Source organism: Cupressus sempervirens, chromosome 6, assembly GCF_028749045.1.
Source record: "Cupressus sempervirens isolate cs-2001-9-10 chromosome 6, ASM2874904v1, whole genome shotgun sequence".
Lineage (NCBI taxonomy): Eukaryota > Viridiplantae > Streptophyta > Pinopsida > Cupressales > Cupressaceae > Cupressus > Cupressus sempervirens.
In genome coordinates this window covers 290,397,586-290,414,554 of record NC_143123.1, presented here as the reverse complement: position 1 = coordinate 290,414,554, position 16,969 = coordinate 290,397,586, and the positions used below count along the sequence as shown (strand labels likewise).

The 16,969-nt window shown below is 35.2% G+C and overlaps 1 protein-coding gene across 1 annotated transcript in view; it reads left to right on the top strand.

Moving 5' to 3' along the window:
- LOC149552355 (calcium-dependent protein kinase 28-like) overlaps positions 1 to 15,807 on the top strand; it is a 171,586-nt gene extending 155,779 nt beyond the window's left edge. The window contains exons 11-12 of the mRNA XM_089787900.1: positions 15,011 to 15,184; positions 15,332 to 15,807. Coding sequence (XP_089644026.1) covers positions 15,011 to 15,184; positions 15,332 to 15,499 — 342 coding nt within the window. The 3' untranslated portion in view covers positions 15,500 to 15,807. The remainder of the gene's footprint in view (positions 1 to 15,010; positions 15,185 to 15,331) is intronic.
- Positions 15,808 to 16,969: the final 1,162 nt, after the last annotated feature.

The window sequence follows — 16,969 nt, the reverse complement described above, 5'->3', positions numbered from 1 at the left end:
CTGATTCTCCTTTAGAATGTTCAAAATTTTCATCTCCATTTGAATCTGAAATTTCATTTGACTCATATGCAACTTCAGTCTCGCATTCATTTTCCTTTGCAACTAGTTCATTATCCATAAGTTTGAGAAAGTTAAGAAACTTATGATCATATAAGAGACCTGATTCCTGCATCCTGTTAAGAAGATCAGATGATGGAGGTTTGTATTTTGAAGATATTTCTTGATAAGCATTAAACATCCTTATAAAGAATTGTGTTGCAGATTCATTTTCTTGCTTTTCTAAATTCAAATATGCATCTAAAGGAGATATATAACTACAACTTTCATCCAATATTTGGAAGAGAAGCATCAAATGAGGATCTTTTGACGAGATTCCCAACTCACAAAAATTTCTTATCAATTCCTTGTGTGGAGGCATGATGTTTGAAGGTACTTCTTGAAAATTATTCAACATCCTTATAAACAAATGTGTCGATGTCTCACCTTCATATCTTTCTAGATTGAAAAAAACATCAAGTGGGTGTATGTTACTTCCTCCATGGTGTAACATAGATTTGCTTCCTAATCATTGTATACTTTCTCTATGCTAGGTAATCAAGTCATTTCCTTCTGAGTCCTTTCCCTCAGCAGAGCTACCAACTGAAATCCTTTTAAATAGAGTCGCCACCTCTTTGAGGAATGTATTGATCTTTTAGGTTCTCACTTCTAGCAGAGTACACTTCTAATCAAACTAATAGAACTACCTTTTGATTCTGGTCTATGAAATTTGAAACTCTGGGTAACTGCACAAACACCTGTTGCGAGCAACTCTCCCCAGTAGAGTTGCCAATTTGTTGGTGGACTCGGATGGGGTGAGTAAAAGTTCTCAAGATCTTTTGTAAATCAAAGTACGTAATCTTCCAAAATATCTAATGGATAGTTCCTTAGTAGAGTCGCCAATCTGTTGGTTCCCAAAACCACGGATTGGAATCCTAGGAGCCTTGCCTACTCGACGTTGGGATATCCAATTAGTGAAGGCCAACTTGATGGGATTGATTGATGCGATCCAAATCCCCTGCACTTCTGGCTTTGCAAAACCAAGGCGGGGGGGTGTACCTAATCCCAAACAAAACACTTGAGCCCAGGATGCTTATAGCAGATTGCTTAGAACACGAATATAATAAAAGCTTTCAAAATGGAAAGAATTATAGAAGGCTTTAAGATTGCAAATTACGAATTAAAAATAATAAACGTGATAATATTTTAAATAAAAAATGAACACAACAAATGAATATATTAATTCCTCAATAGAAAGAAATCAAACAGTTGCCAGCATATGGATTACGAATGAAGAGTAATATAAAGACCAGTGGCAATCAGTGTCAATATTATAAGTTGACACATACAACTTTATAAAGTTCAATGTATTTAAACTATAAACGATTTTAACAATTCAGACGTGATGGATCAATTATATGTATGCAATCTTAAATTATCTAAGATGCATTTTAACTCCTACGATATGGAGACAAACTAGACATAAAAATGGAAACAATTAAATATTTCACAATATCTATGTTTATCAATTTTAAAATGCAATAATGTCCTAATCTACTTATTCGAACATTAAAACATTTATAGAATTTTAAAAATAATTATAAAAAACACAACTTAATAATATTTTAAAACTCCAATGCAAATAAATAAAGAAGATATGCTTACAGATTATGCCGGAAATAAAAATTGCACTAGAGACATTCCTTGCAGATGATCCATCCAATGCACTTTAATTCTGGAATCGCATATAAATTTGCTCAGTAATTCAGAATCCAAAGGCTTAGTTCAAAACTTCATTTCTTTATATGAAAATATTTTAATAGGAATATGAATTATTTATTTTGTTATTTTACATCTCCTTTTGATAAATGTGAAAGGGTGCGAGGCCTTCTTCAAAACAATATGTCCGCTCAAAACTAATACCTAATCCAAATCATATACAAAGTTTTCTAAGATACCAACTGAATATTGAATTGGTTAATTTGCGGGAGATGATAGGATTAAGGATGGATATATCTTCTTCAAAACCATTTGCGTGCGTGTGCAGTATTTGAAGACTTTTACATCATGGGCGTCTCCTTCTCCATGTTCGGTGTAGGAAATTTCTCTTCAGTGGACGCATAAAACCCATCTGCTTGTTCGGCTCCTGTGAGACATGTGACCTTCTCAGCCATCGCACGCGTTAATAGGATATGGTTTTTGACAGAAGACTTGATTGTCTCAACTCGAAAATGACATGAGCACTGGATACGCCTTTTCCATGGCTGAGCATCGGTGGTAATGCTAATGCCCAACATGCAGATGCAACTTCATAAAATATTGCTGCACGCATATTTCCAGACCTGCAAAAACACAGAATGCCATCAGATATTTGTAATTTTGTATACAAACGATTATACCAATACTTCAATACAATTGGAATAGCACAGGTGCAGGGGCGGTAATGGACCAAGGCACGAGGTTGGAAAGATTGAAACAAAATTTGGTAGCGCTTATTCACACCAATTCTGGCTCATATCAAACACACCAGTTTTTTGGGATAACCTTGGAGATTAATTCACGAGTGACCCTCTATGAAATCACAAACATGAATAAGTCAAAGCAATGAGTTATTTCACAGCATGGCTGTAGGTATACTATCATAGCTTTCAAGTTCATCAGACCTTCTTGTACGTCTATATCCAACTTCTTTTGGTGTTCGCAAGTGTGACTATAACCCATTGTCTTCCTTTTTGTGCTTACAAACACCACTTCATCATTTTGTAGAGGCTGGACGTAAAGCATTTGATTTGTTCTCGACAATTTTTTCATATTGTTTTTGCATATTCATTGCTTTATTTTGAGACCACTTCGCTGATCATATCACATTGAACTTAGTCTTTCAGACTATATAGCATACTCAATTGCAGATACCTGATGCTTTTAATCTTTTCTAAATGCTCTATATTACTGAAGTACTTATTTCCCTTTTCTAATATCCTTTTAATGCTGTTGCTTTTATTTCATTAACTGATGTTTGCATATCTTTAGTTTTCAAAACTCCATATCATAGCTTCAAGAAGCGGCTTTACTGAGAATTCATAGACCGGTATATACAACTGTATCTGCTAGCACTGATGGTAGATGCTTCAACATAAAATATTTTCTGCCCAATTGTCATCTGATGTTTCTGTGACAAATGGCATTTAAAGGACATATATTTCCATACAAAATCCATTTATATTCTGCTAACACCATCTACAGAATCTGAAACCTAGCAGCTAGGAAAGCTTCAAGCATAACTAATGATGCTCTTTTGTGGACCTCAGCTCTTTGTGAAATTCATGATTACCAAAATACTAAGCCATATGAGAAAATCAATAAAACATAGTAAATCTTTATGCAAGATTAGAATGAGTAACTTTTTATGACACATAAAAGATCATGCTGCAGTAGTGCTTCAATTCATCATTGATGGACATGTATATTGCTCCATGATTAAGCCTAGCTGTGTTAAGTAAACATTCACTACAAGGATATATGAAATCAGTAATATTTTGCCATTAAACTCTCTCTGTCCAGTGAGCCCTGCATATAAGCATAAATATCCAAATCCCTTCTTTTTCCAGATTCATATTTGTTCATTCTTCGTGATTGAAAATGGAGACTCTAAGTTTGGGCTCCATCACCATCCCCACCAGGGTTTTCCCTTTGATCAAGGGTTTCCCTAGTTAACATATCTAATGTTATTTTGTATGAGTATGTTGTTGTGGTTTCAATTTATACTACTCACATGGTTAAGTTTGTTTAATTGTGATAATAATTGGATAATTGATTCACACCCCCCCCCCCCCCCCAGTTATATCAGTGGACTATATATTCTAACAATTTGTATGAAAGCTTCAGGTCCTTGAAGGATAAGCTTAATAGCTTTGGGAGATCGATGGCGAATCTTTTCAGAAAGGATAGTCCTAGATTTGATGGGGCCAACTATGACAGTTGGAAGGAGAAGATAAAGGCTCATCTGTTGTGCATGTGTCCGGGATATTGGATCTTGACAAAGAGTAAGAAGACAATCATTGAAGAAGAAAAGCTAGAAGGATGCAGTGAAGATGAAAGAGATCTATTCATGTGTAACATGAGAGCAAGATAAGCTCTACTAACAACTGTTCTAGAGAATGAGTACAGTCAGGTAAAGTCACTTGGAATATCTTATGAAATTTGGAAATTATTAGAATCTACTTTTGAAGGTGATAAACATGCAAAGAGAATAAGATTACAGAATTGGATATGTGCATTTCAAGATGCTAAAATGATGGAAGATGAATCTGTAAGAAGTTATATTGGTAGAATATCAGAAATTGTTTCAGGAATTCAGTCTCATGGTGGAGCCAAGGAAGAAGATTAAGTTATATGGAAGATCTTGAAAAGTTTGACACCTCCATTTAAACAAGTAGCTCAGATGATTCAACTAGTAATGCCCTACACTAAGGATTTCACAAAGGAAACATTGCTTGGAAGATTAGAATCTACAGAAATAGATTTGAGATAGTCTAGAGATCTAGCTAGAGTGGAAACCACTTTCACTACCTTGAACATTCGACCTAATTTGACAAGGAGTGGAAACACACGTGGAGATTTTGCTCGCAATAGCTGATTTGATGAAGAGAAGAAGATTGAGGAAGGAATAGCCCTTCTTGTGAGAAGAGAAAAAGATGGTAAGAAAATCTTTAAATGTTGGACTTGTGACGAATTTGGTCATTATGCATCTAAATATCCTAAGAGAGAGAAAAAGTATAAAGGAAAGTTTAAGTTTAGAAGAGATAGAGATAGAAATTGTTTGTATGCAAATGAAGATGAAGAATTTGATGAGAAAGGTCAAAGTGAAAGTGATGATGAATTGGGATTTGTGGCTATCAAGGAAGATGATCTTGGAAAAGAAATTAGAGAAAAAAGAGCTCTAATTTCCCAAGTGGAAAAGAAATCTGATTGGATAATTGACAGTGTTTGTTCACATCAATGACTGGTGATATGAATAAGTATGTTAAGTTTAAGAATCATGATGGAGGTATTGTTAGAGTTGGTAACAATGCAGCTTGTCATATAACAAGAATTGGATCCATTACTCTTGATGGTAAAACTAACATTGATGATGTTTATTTTGTTGATGGATTGAAGCATAACTTGTTGAGTGTTGGATAGTTGGTGGACAAGGGTTATCAGTTGCAGTTCACTGAGAAGACCTGCATTATCAAAGACAGAGATGGTAAGCTAATTGGAATTGACACTAGATCCAAATGTAATGTATTTCAGTTGAATCCTACTAAAATGACATGTTTGGTAGCTTAAGTGGATAAGAGTTGGTTGTGGCATAGAAGATTCTGTCACATAAACTTTGATAATATTGTGAAGGTTAGTAACACATTGGCAGGTAGAGACTTGCCTAAGATTACAAAGCCTACTAATGTTGTGTGTAAAGAATGTATTTTGGCTAAGCAGAAGAAAGTATCATTTCCTAGCAAGAAGTTCACTACCACAAAGAAGCTGGAGATCATTCACACAGATCTGGGTGGTCCCTCTAAAACAAGAGGATTCTATGGTGAAAGGTATTTTATGATTTTGTTGATGATTTTACTAGAATGATGTGGGTAACATTTCTTAAAGAGAAACCTGAAGCTTTTGAGAAGAATAAGATATTTAAGAATAGAGTTGAGAATGAATTTGGTGTTACAGTGTTTAAGATCAGATAGAGGAGAATTCACCTCTAGAGAGTTTAACATATTTTGTAAAGAGAACGGAATCAAAAGACAAGTATCTTCACCGAGAACACTTGAGCAGAATGGGATTGCTGAAAGAAGGAATAAATCAGTAGCAGAAGCAACAAGAGCGATGTTGTTTGAGAATGATGTTTCTAATACATTTTGGAGAGAAGCAGTCAATACAATAGTATACACTCTGAACGTAGTATAGATCAGAAAAGGTATGAAGACACCTTATGAACTATGGTTTGGTCATTCACCATCAGTTAAGTATATCAGAATATTTGGGAGCAAATGTTACATTAAGAGAGATGATGACATTGGTAAGTTTGTCCAAGAAGTGATGAATGTATGGTTCTTGGTTATTCATTGAAAAGTAAGGGCCACATGTGTTTTAGCTATAGGACTAGGACAATAGTTGAATGAGCAAATGTAAGGATTGATGAAAAGTTTGGAACTAAGGAAAAGATGATAGATTATAATTCAGATGAAGAAGAAGAGAATTTTGGAATTGTTAGACAGAATGCTGAAGTTTTCTTTGAGACTAACAATGATTTGCAAAATGATGTGTTAACTGTTGAGCAAAGAGGAGAGCAAAGTTCTGAACCTAGAGAGGAGATAAGAGTTGAGATGTCAACTCCTACTTATAACATGAATTTGACAAAGAATCATCCTATTGATAAGTAGGAAATTTTCACAACAAGTCAACATATCTCCTCATTTACTCTATTCTTTATCATCATACCTTTGTCTTTGCTTCTAGTTATCTGCTCAGGAGGATGATTCTTTGTGATATTGCTATCAGATTTAGCTGTGTGATTTTGAAGTAGGACATTTCCACAACAAGATATCTCCTCATTTATTCTATTCCTTATCACCACATCTTTGTCTTTGCTTCCAATTATCCGCTCAGGAGGATGATTCTTTGTGAAATTGCTATCAGGATTTAGTTGTGTGATTTTGAGCCAAAATCACACAACTAAATCCTGATAGCAATTTCACAAAGAATCATCCTCCTGAGCGGATAATTGGAAGCAAAGACAAAGATGTGGTGATAAGGAATAGAATAAATGAGGAGATATATTTGATATCTCAAATTGAGTCTAAGAGCTCAGATGAAGCATGTAAAGATGATCATTGGATTCAAGCAATGAAGGAAGAATTAAATCAAATTTTGAAGAAAGATACATGGGAGTTAGTTCCTAGACCTAAAGACAAGAATGTAATAGGAACCAAATGGGTATTCAAAAACAAGATGAATGAGCAAGGCAAAGTTGTGAGGAACAAGGCTAAACTTGTATGCAAGGGATATTCACAACAAGAAGACATAGACTATGAAGAGACATATGCACTTGTAGCCCAAATGGAAGTAGTAAGGATGTTCCTGGCTTATGCAGTGAATAAGAAGTTCAAGGTTTATCAGATGTTTGTTAAATCAGCCTTTCTGAATGGAGAACTTGAAGAAATATATATTGAGCAGCTTGAAGGTTTTCCTTTATCAGAAGACAAAGACATGGTATGCTGACTAAAGAAAGCTCTATATGGTTTGAAGCAAGCACCTAGAACTTGGTATGCAAGGTTGGACAATTATTTGGCAAAGTTTGGATTTGCTAAAGGTATGGCAGATAGTAACTTGTATTTGAAAGAAGTTGAAAATGGTTTGTTGATTATTGTAATATTTGTTAATGACGTCATTTTTGGAGGTAATGTTGAAGCAAGCGATAAGTTCACTAAAGAGATGAAGAATGAGTTTGAAATGAGCATGATAGGAGAAATGAAGTTTTTCCTAGGATTGCAGATTGTATAGAACAGTGATGGTATTTTCATTTCACAAGCAAAGTACTTGAATGATTTGTTGAAAAGGTTTGGTTTGGAAAGTTGTAAACTTGTTGAAACACCTATGGTAACTGGTCATAAGTTATCGAGCAAAGATGAGACACTTGGAATAGAGCAGAAGAAGTACAACTCTATGATTGGAGGTTTGCAGTATCTGACTCAGACTAGACCAAATCTAGCAAATGCAATTGGGATTGTAGCTAGATTTCAAGATGATCCTAAGGAGTATCATTTTGTAACAGTGAAGAGAATATTCAAATATTTGAAAGGGACATCTGACTATAGAATTTGGTATAGCAGATCAAGTGATTTCACTCTATGTGCATATATTGATGCGGATTGGGCAAGCAATATGGATGACAGAAACAACACTAGTGGTGGAGCATTCTTTCTTGGAGGAAGATTGGTTTCTTGGTTAAGCAACAAGCAAGATTGTATTTCACAGAGTATTGTTGAGGCATAGTATGTTGCAGCAACAAATAACTATAATCAAGTAATGTGGATGAAGCAGATCCTGAAGGATATCAGAATTGAGTTTGAAGAACTTGTTATCATCTATTGTGATAACACAAGTACACTAAGTATGTCTAAGAATCCTGTATTGCATTCTAAGACTAAGCATATATCTATTATCATGTGCTGAGAGAGAAATTGGTAGAAAAGGAGATCAGATTGCAAATATCTTTACGAAGCCTTCTCCTAAAGATACATTTGAGTATTTGAGAGGTATGCTTGGGGTTATGCTCTTGCCTACTTCTAAGTAGATGATGCAGAGAGTGCATCAGTCCAGTGGTACAAAACACTATTGTTAAGCTTGGACTGAATGCTAATGCTTCCCATATAGGGGAGTATCTGTGATGATCTGAGTCACCGAGGACTCTTGCTATTTGGTATTGAATAGTGTCTTTGGACACTTGAGCCCATTGAAGACTTGGTGCAACATATTAGCAATTGAGATTTAACAATTGGTATATTGGAACACTGAGATTGAGGTCTTTGACATTGATGTCAATGGGGGAGAGTATGCATGAAAAACAACTCCTACGTATGGGGGAGAGTAGAACTCCTAAGTATTGGGGAGAGAATATGCATGAAGGAGAGATATCTCTTTAGAGAGATTTAGAAAGATTCATGAAAGGAAGCAAGAATATGCATCTGATGTATTGTGAATTGTTTAGTGTGAAGTAAACAATTGATGTCTAAGAAGTAGGAGTATGCACCTGTTGTATTGAGATTCCTTTTAACGTGCGGACAATTGATGTTGGTCAACAACAGCAGCAAAATATTGTTTGGTATTCTTGGAACTTGGATGTTTTTTCATCTATGTTGCCATCAATGCCAAAGGGGGAGATTGTTAGCATGAATGCTAATGATACTACATTTGGGGAGTATCCAAAGCATTGGAGAGTACTGGCATATTGCATTCATGACTGTGTTCATCATTGATGTCATCATAGCATGGTTTTTGTAAAGACTGGCCAAGTAACAAACATCAATCTTAATGGTGCGAACAATGGTTTGATTGTATAGTGATGTGTAGTTATGGACATGTTCAGCACAATGTCTTGATGATGTGGTTGAGTGCGCAAAGTCTAAGTCGAAGATGTATAGAAGATGTACCTGATTTACATAGAGCAGTTTAGAGACAGAGTATTGGAAAGCAGTTCATGATGTTTGGTTGCTATCTTACATCTAAGATGCAATGAGAAGATGTGTAGTCAAGTAGTGCTAGAGGACAATCAATTGGTGATGTCAGCAAACGCGCAAGCCGTAGTATCAACGTGTGAAGTTTTGTATAGACTGTGAGCCAACAGTGCTATTGTAATTGTAATTAATTAACTATGATATTATAATTAATTGAGAAAACCTCAAGGCTGACTCAAGGAATTATTATGAAGATATGGTATAAAGGAAAGATGTTTTCCTTGTTTGTAAGTATCCATTGTTGTACGAAGTGTGAAGTGTGAAAAGGAGCAAAGTGCTTACTGAATACGTGTAAGTGATCCAAGGGATTATTGGATGCGAGATTTGTGATCTAGTTACAAGATCAAAAGGAGCAGAGGTCTAGTTGACAAGACAGAGAAAGAAGAAGGAACAATACAGTACAATTCTATTATTCTACAAGGAATAATATAGAGATCATTTGGACAGTGGGTTCATTGGTCTTGCCCTTGATGCTGTTTGGGTAGTGGGTCCAGCTATCTTCCACAACTCCTAACAGGGTTAGAATCTCCTAACATGGATTCATATGCACTGAATGTATTCATAGACTCCTAATAGGGTCCATCCTCTAACAAGGAACAGTTATATTAGTACATCATCTTGTGGGTACATTCCCCACCAGGGTTTTCCCTCTGATCAAGGGTTTCCCTAGTTAACATATCTGGTGTTATTGCGTATGAGTATGTTGTGGTTTCAATTTATATTACCCATATGGTTAAGTTTGTTTAATTGTGATAATATTTGGATAATTGATTCACCCCCCCCTCTCAGTTATATCAGTGGACTATATATTCAAACATTAGATTCTTCTTTCTTTCTAACTTCAATTGATCAACTCTTTTCTCTAAAACAAGATTATATATGCTACCACTATCAACAATGACATTGCATACCTTACCCATTACACTTACACCTTGTGTAGAACAAATTTCTCCTTTTCTTAGGTTCATTTTCATTCTTCAACAAAGCTCTTCTAGTAACTAGGACTTCTCTTTCAGCATCTTCAGATTGTGATGACTTGTCATCACCATCTACTTGCGCAACTCGAGCATTTTTTCCTGATCCTCTACTTGTTCTCCCTTAATTTTGGGGACACTCATAAGCTCTACGCCCACAATGGAAACATGTCTCATGAAAGCCTCCTCTGCATGGTCCTTGCCCTCTTACTCTTTGTCTATGATCCCTTTTATTTGTAAGAATGATTGAAATTATTTCCCCTCTCATTTTGACGGCTACTTGCTTCATCATAATTTTTTTGATCTTTATTTTGGCGTTCATAAGACCGTCTATTGAGTCTTCCACCACGACCTCTTCCACCTTGCTTGCTTTTGAGCTTCTTGTTGAACTTATCTTCTACTCTTAAAGAAAATCAGTATGCCTCTTCAATACCAGTCATTTTAACCAAACTCAACTCCTGAATACTTAACCTTAACCCGTTAAGGCAACATACAACTTTTTCCTTGTTAGCCTCTACATGGCATGTTCTAATGAATACTCGATAAAGCTCTTTTATATACTCCTGAATAGATCTTCCTAGTTGCTTCAACCCTTGTGTTTTCTTTAGCAAATCAAGCTCATAATCAAAGGGGATAAATTGTCTCTTCAATTTCTCCACCATATGGTCCCATCTTGTGATTTTATCCTTTCCTCTTCTATTCCCCTCCAACTGAATTTCTTGCAACCAAATTTCTCACGACCCTTTAGTTTGACCTTTGTAAATTTGACCCTCTCAAGATCTTTAACATCTTCATACTAAAAATGTTCTTCCAGATCATTGACCTAGTCAATCTATTCCTCTGGGTTAAGATTTCCCTAAAAGGTAGGGACTTGAATCTTGGGCCTTTTCCAATCCTAGAAGTGACCCTCAAAAACCTATCCCTGGGATCCCTAGTCGCCACTACCTGCTTCATGCTCAACTTACCCTTTTTCTTCTTCAAATTTCTCCTCACTTTCTTTTCTTATTGCAATATTAATGCCTCTACGCAACTCCTCTTGCAATGCTTGAACTTGTTTGTGGAGGGCTCTAAAATCCTCTTTTGTCACACCTCCAACTCTTTTGTCACATTTCCTTCGTAGAGACATTTTCACTCTTATCACTCAAACCCACAATATAGTCCTAGTGCAAACTGCTTCATGTTTGGTTATTTCTACACACTTAGGAAGTTGTGCTATTATACCTCTTAATAAAGGGTACTCCCTTTATGAACACAAACACACAACAAAATGGAGAAATTACAACAAATTGGAAGAACAGGTTGCTTTCTTTCTATTATCTCAATGAAATGGAATTACAATATTATAAAATATGACATCCAAAGTGAAATGAACATTTTCCTTACAATATTTTGCAAGTCAGAACCACCATAAATGTTCCTTAGAACTATTCTAGATAATCCTTCAGGTCTTAATTATATGAACACTTTTTTAGCTACCCAAGAAAGCTTTAAAATTTAACCCTAAGCGTCAACCATCCTTGAGATATTATTATTCATATTTTATTACATTGCAATAGGTCCCAAACAACTTTTGGAACTCAAATGAATTTTTGAAGAAATTCTAGTTTTCTATTTCAGGAAGTGCAACTTGCAGAGACCATAATTCATCACTAGTTGACCCAATTGGCTATTATTTCTCCATTTTGGAAATGCCATAGAGTGTTCTACGACACTTAATAGCATAAACTCTAGTCAACCAAGCTTTGACCCTCTGTTGAAGCCTTTGAAGCCTTCAAAAGTGAGTTCAAAGTTTCTATACTCTATTGCTAATATTAATTTTTTTCAATATCTACAAAACTAGACTTGATCTTGCAATAGAACTAGTGTAACACGAGGACTCGCACCCCCCCTCCCAAACCTTGAAGTACCTGTCCTCGAGACATCCTTGCACCAAGTACTTGAGTACCCACTTACCCCCACCTCTGCCATTCCACAACCATGCAGTCTCTGGGATGAGTACTTGAATTTCTATTTTAATTTTGATTTTTGAATGTTACTATTGGGTATGGAATATGTTACTATGTTGAATGTTCAATGGTTCTAGTTCATGTTGCAATTTTTCTATGTTCAAGTATTTTAATTTGGTATGTTATACTAAAACATCATTTCATAGCTAGCATTTCAATTTCTATATGTATATTTTACAACATCTCTCCCCGTCCCATCCTCCCCTTGCTGTCATCCCCCTGCCGTCCTGAAAATGAAGCCCATTTTCCCCCACATCCTTGAAACTCGTCCTTGAGTCCCGACATACCCCAGTACTGGTGTTACACTGAATAGAACTTTATTGGTAGTTTGATATATCCAAATTGAATCTTTTGGGAAGAAATTAGAACATTTTGAGCTCCAACGACCAACTTACCAAATGTAGTAAGCTTCCAGAAATAACAACTTTGCACTGAGATAGCCTTTAGCGACAAACCTGATAATATTTTTGGGTGATGCAAGATTGCCCTTACACCCTAGATGCTCCTTCATCAAAGTGAAATTTGTGTAAGTGTGTTATGAGGTATAAACTCCTTATGACTAGGCTCTATTTGAGCTTAAACAAGATGGATATGTTATGCTTGTGTAGACAATGAAAAGAATGCAAAATTGGTGTCATACTCACCATGTTTCATCTGCCAAGTTAGATTAATGCCCGCTACAGTTGTGTTTGCTCTTGCTTTCTCTAGTTTCTTTGAATCCAGGAATTTTTGACCTACTTGCAGGAATTATGACATACTTTTGGCATTGTGTCAAAGAATGCATGCCACTTAAGACAATTGATGCTTTCATGAATCCCTTCCCACAAAAGTTGCAATAATGCTTTACAAGATTGGTCTAGATTTGTTATGTTTCCAACTGTTGTCCAATGGTTGGCTTCCATTTCCTTATATTGATGCCATAGTATGCAAACCAGACATTCAAAAAATGCAAAACATATTTATAGTGTAGTTTATTTTAGTGCAAATAAATTGAGTTTAAAACGAAAAACCTAGTGATTTGAACATTATATATATATATATATATAATACGTTTTTAACATAATTGGATAGCAATAACATTAAATGATTTAAGCAAAATACCAGTATTTATTTCTAAACTCTATAGAATAAAATAGTTATTTGTTTATCAAAATAACTTGAACCAGCATTAAAATTAATGCAAATTGAATTGAATTCATTCAAATCATTGTAAAAAACCTCATTTAACATTTTGGAAAGAAATTAAATGTTGCAATGCTTAGGAAAAATTTAAAAACAAATAAATTAACTTGAAAGCCATAATTGGACAAATTTTCTCAGAACTTGCTCAAATTCACTCGAGCAGAGCTCAGAATGCTCTCTGAGGAAATGGCATGGGCATGTGGGCACCCTAAAGGAAAAATAACACATGTTTTGGGTGTATTTGACTGCGCATGTGCAAGTACTCCTGGTATGTTTCTGCTAGGGGTAATTATTTCTAATTTTTACTCACGAATACTCACCAACTTGCTGAGTATGTGTACTATGATCTGAAGTATCCTGCAAGGCTTTGTAGTGAGATAGAGAATCTCGTTATTTTCTAATGTCCCCCAATGATGTGTCTCTAGGGTTTTTACTCCATTCTTGGGAATCGAGATAACACATCTCCACCTTGCCCCCTTTCTTAAAAATTAGGGATGTCATTGCATAGGGTAGGGCTTAGGTGGACTCTAAGGTAATGTATTGAGGACATCCCAACATTTCCCACATCGCCCCTCTTTTGAACAATTTTTATTATAGTAATTTTTAGTGTGGTTACTGGCTTCCTTTAATACCCTACACTTTTCAATCTGCTATGCAAATTACAAATGAGCTCAACACAGCCAGTTGAAGCTTCTCAAATATGGTGTAACTTCAGATTTCATCAATGTAAGTCAGGACCTTATTTATGCATGCTATGTGACTAAGTTTTCATGAAATTTCGAGAAGTTATACTCTAATCATTTTATTTTGTAGTGCATACTGGCTGATATCTACAAAGCTCTTTAATGTCAGAGTATTTGGTGTAAAATCTTGCTGTTTGGTCGCTCAGACAACATTGTAAGTATCTTGTCACATAAATCAGGGTGTATATTTCTGTGCTATATAGCCAAGTCTTATGAAGTTTCAAATAAGAATATTCTCCAGTCACCAGTTTTAAAAAAAAGATATATTCAGTTTTCATATAAAATGTACATAAATTTACTAGATTTGCCAACAGCAACTGCAAATTTTACTTTTTCTTCAAATCTAATAATTAACACACTTATTTGTCAAACTCGAGCTGCTTGTCTGCTATTCTGCACTACAAGGACTCATTCCTAATATTTTTAACTGACCTATAGTGGTGTATCTTATAGACTTAATTATAATAGGCTATGTTATAAGATATTGGTCACATGGACTTTATTCTAATAAGCAACGATGTTTAGACTTACGTTAACATTTACTCCCACGTTCGTAATCTTCTAATAATTTATGTAATCAAAGGAGGTGTTAAATCTTTACCACTCTAGTCCGTGTTTAGAAAGATGCTGTGTATTGGACTTAGTTTTAGAGCCCATTTGTGAACTTAAAACTGAAACTTCTATTTTTTGGTTGGATAGGTGGACAGCTGAATAAAGGTGCAGTGTATTGGACTTAGTTTTAGGGCTCACATATGAAACTAAAACTGCAACTTTTATTTTTGTTTGAATAGATGGACAGCAACAGAGACGGACTTGTAGATTTCGATGAATTCGTGGCTGCCACGCTGCATGTACATCAACTGGAGGAGCATGATTCTGAAAAATGGCAGCAGCGTTCTAAATCTGCTTTTGAAAAATTTGATTTTGACAGGGATGGATATATAACTCCCGAAGAGCTTAGGATGGTAATTAAGTCATATACTGCTGCTTTTTTGTCACGTTTTTATTTTTTCCTTGTTGGTTTTTTAAGTCCGATGGACTTTTGGTTTATGCTAATATTAGCTTTCCTGTTGTGTAATTTTAATCCTTGATATTTGTTGCTTGGACTATAGCACACAGGATTGAAAGGATCCATTGAACCTCTTTTAGACGAGGCAGATATTGATAGGGACGGAAAAATAAGTTTGTTTGAATTCCAAAGACTTCTCAGGACTGCCAGTTTGGGGCCTCGGACAAATGAATACAATGCAAAGAACCGTCAGCACTCTTCCAAAATGTAGGAAATTGTAGTTTTTTGAAATGTATTCCTAAAGAACAGTCCATAATTTTGTGCTCGATGCTTCTCAGCAGAGTTGGTAAGCTTCTGCTCATGGTTCGAGCTAAAATGTTATAACCCAGGTAACACAAATATAGTGTGTTAGCATGCATAGGCAGGCATGCCATATGGCCACTCCATATTTCACAGTTGGAATGAAATCAATTAATATTTCATTTTGTCACATATAATTGTAAATTTTAGTCATGAATTGGTGTATATGCTGGACTTTTTTGTCACCTAATATATGGACACCAGTTCAATTAATTATAATTGTGGTACATAAGTATGATAATTTCAGATGACATGTTTTGGTATCTCATCAGACGTCTTACCCTGAAGTTTATCAAGTAGTATCTGCAGAAGGGTGTAATGGACAGATATTAAAAGCCTATTTCATTATAGGAGTTTTTGTAAACCAGGAATTAACTTAACATGGACTCCAAACGGCAGCTCAGCAACTTCATTCTTTTGCATATAATATGGACATCATTTTGGAAAGGATCCATGCACGATTCCAACTGACGTTTTGTTTACGTATAAATCTTTCATAAGTCAACATTTTGCCGCAAGTGTCCTATTCCAAGATACTCCTCTTCTTCTTCCTCTTCTGTTAAGGTGGATAAGTAGATGCCTTTTTTTTAGATGCTGATCAATAGTTGGATAAGAGAAATAGGGAAGGGCGAAAGAGATTAGAGGGTTAAGTGGGCATGCTTGTAAAAAGGGGAAATGAGTGCGCGATCATGCATAAAACATCATTGTATAAATAAAAAATTAAGAACTGTGCATAAATTTTGATGTTACCTCTCCCATTCATTAATATTCTTCTACTGCCATTCTCCCATACCTATCTCCAATAGTTAATGACATTTCCCATAACAAAAGTACACAACTTTTTTGGTAAGGAAGCAACAAAGTTTCATAGATGTGAAGTATCTCAGATTATAATTTTCTTTTCCATCGGACAAAATTTTAAGCTTGTACGAATATGCACACATTACTGCTTGATAAATTATCAATGTGTAATCTAGTTATTAATTATGAAAGCTCTATTGATGTTTTGATTGAAGATGCAGTGATCAACTCATTACTACCGATTAAATAAAATAACAGAGAAATTGATATTAGATTCAATCATATTTGCATACAATTCAATCATCATTACATCGATTAGCATGGGCTATATAAAGCCATTATTATGGTGAATAACTTCTTACAGGAAAGAAACTTTCATTATTTATTAATTTGAAAAAAAGAAAAAGAAAAAAAGAAAAGAAATTAATATAAAACTCCAACTCCCTCCTCCCCCCTATTACATTAATATGAACATGAGTGGGAGTTGCAAGGGTTCTAATCCAACCCTTTGGACACATAAATAAATTATATCGTATATATAATAGGTTTATCCAATTGAAGCTATCAAATATCAACACAT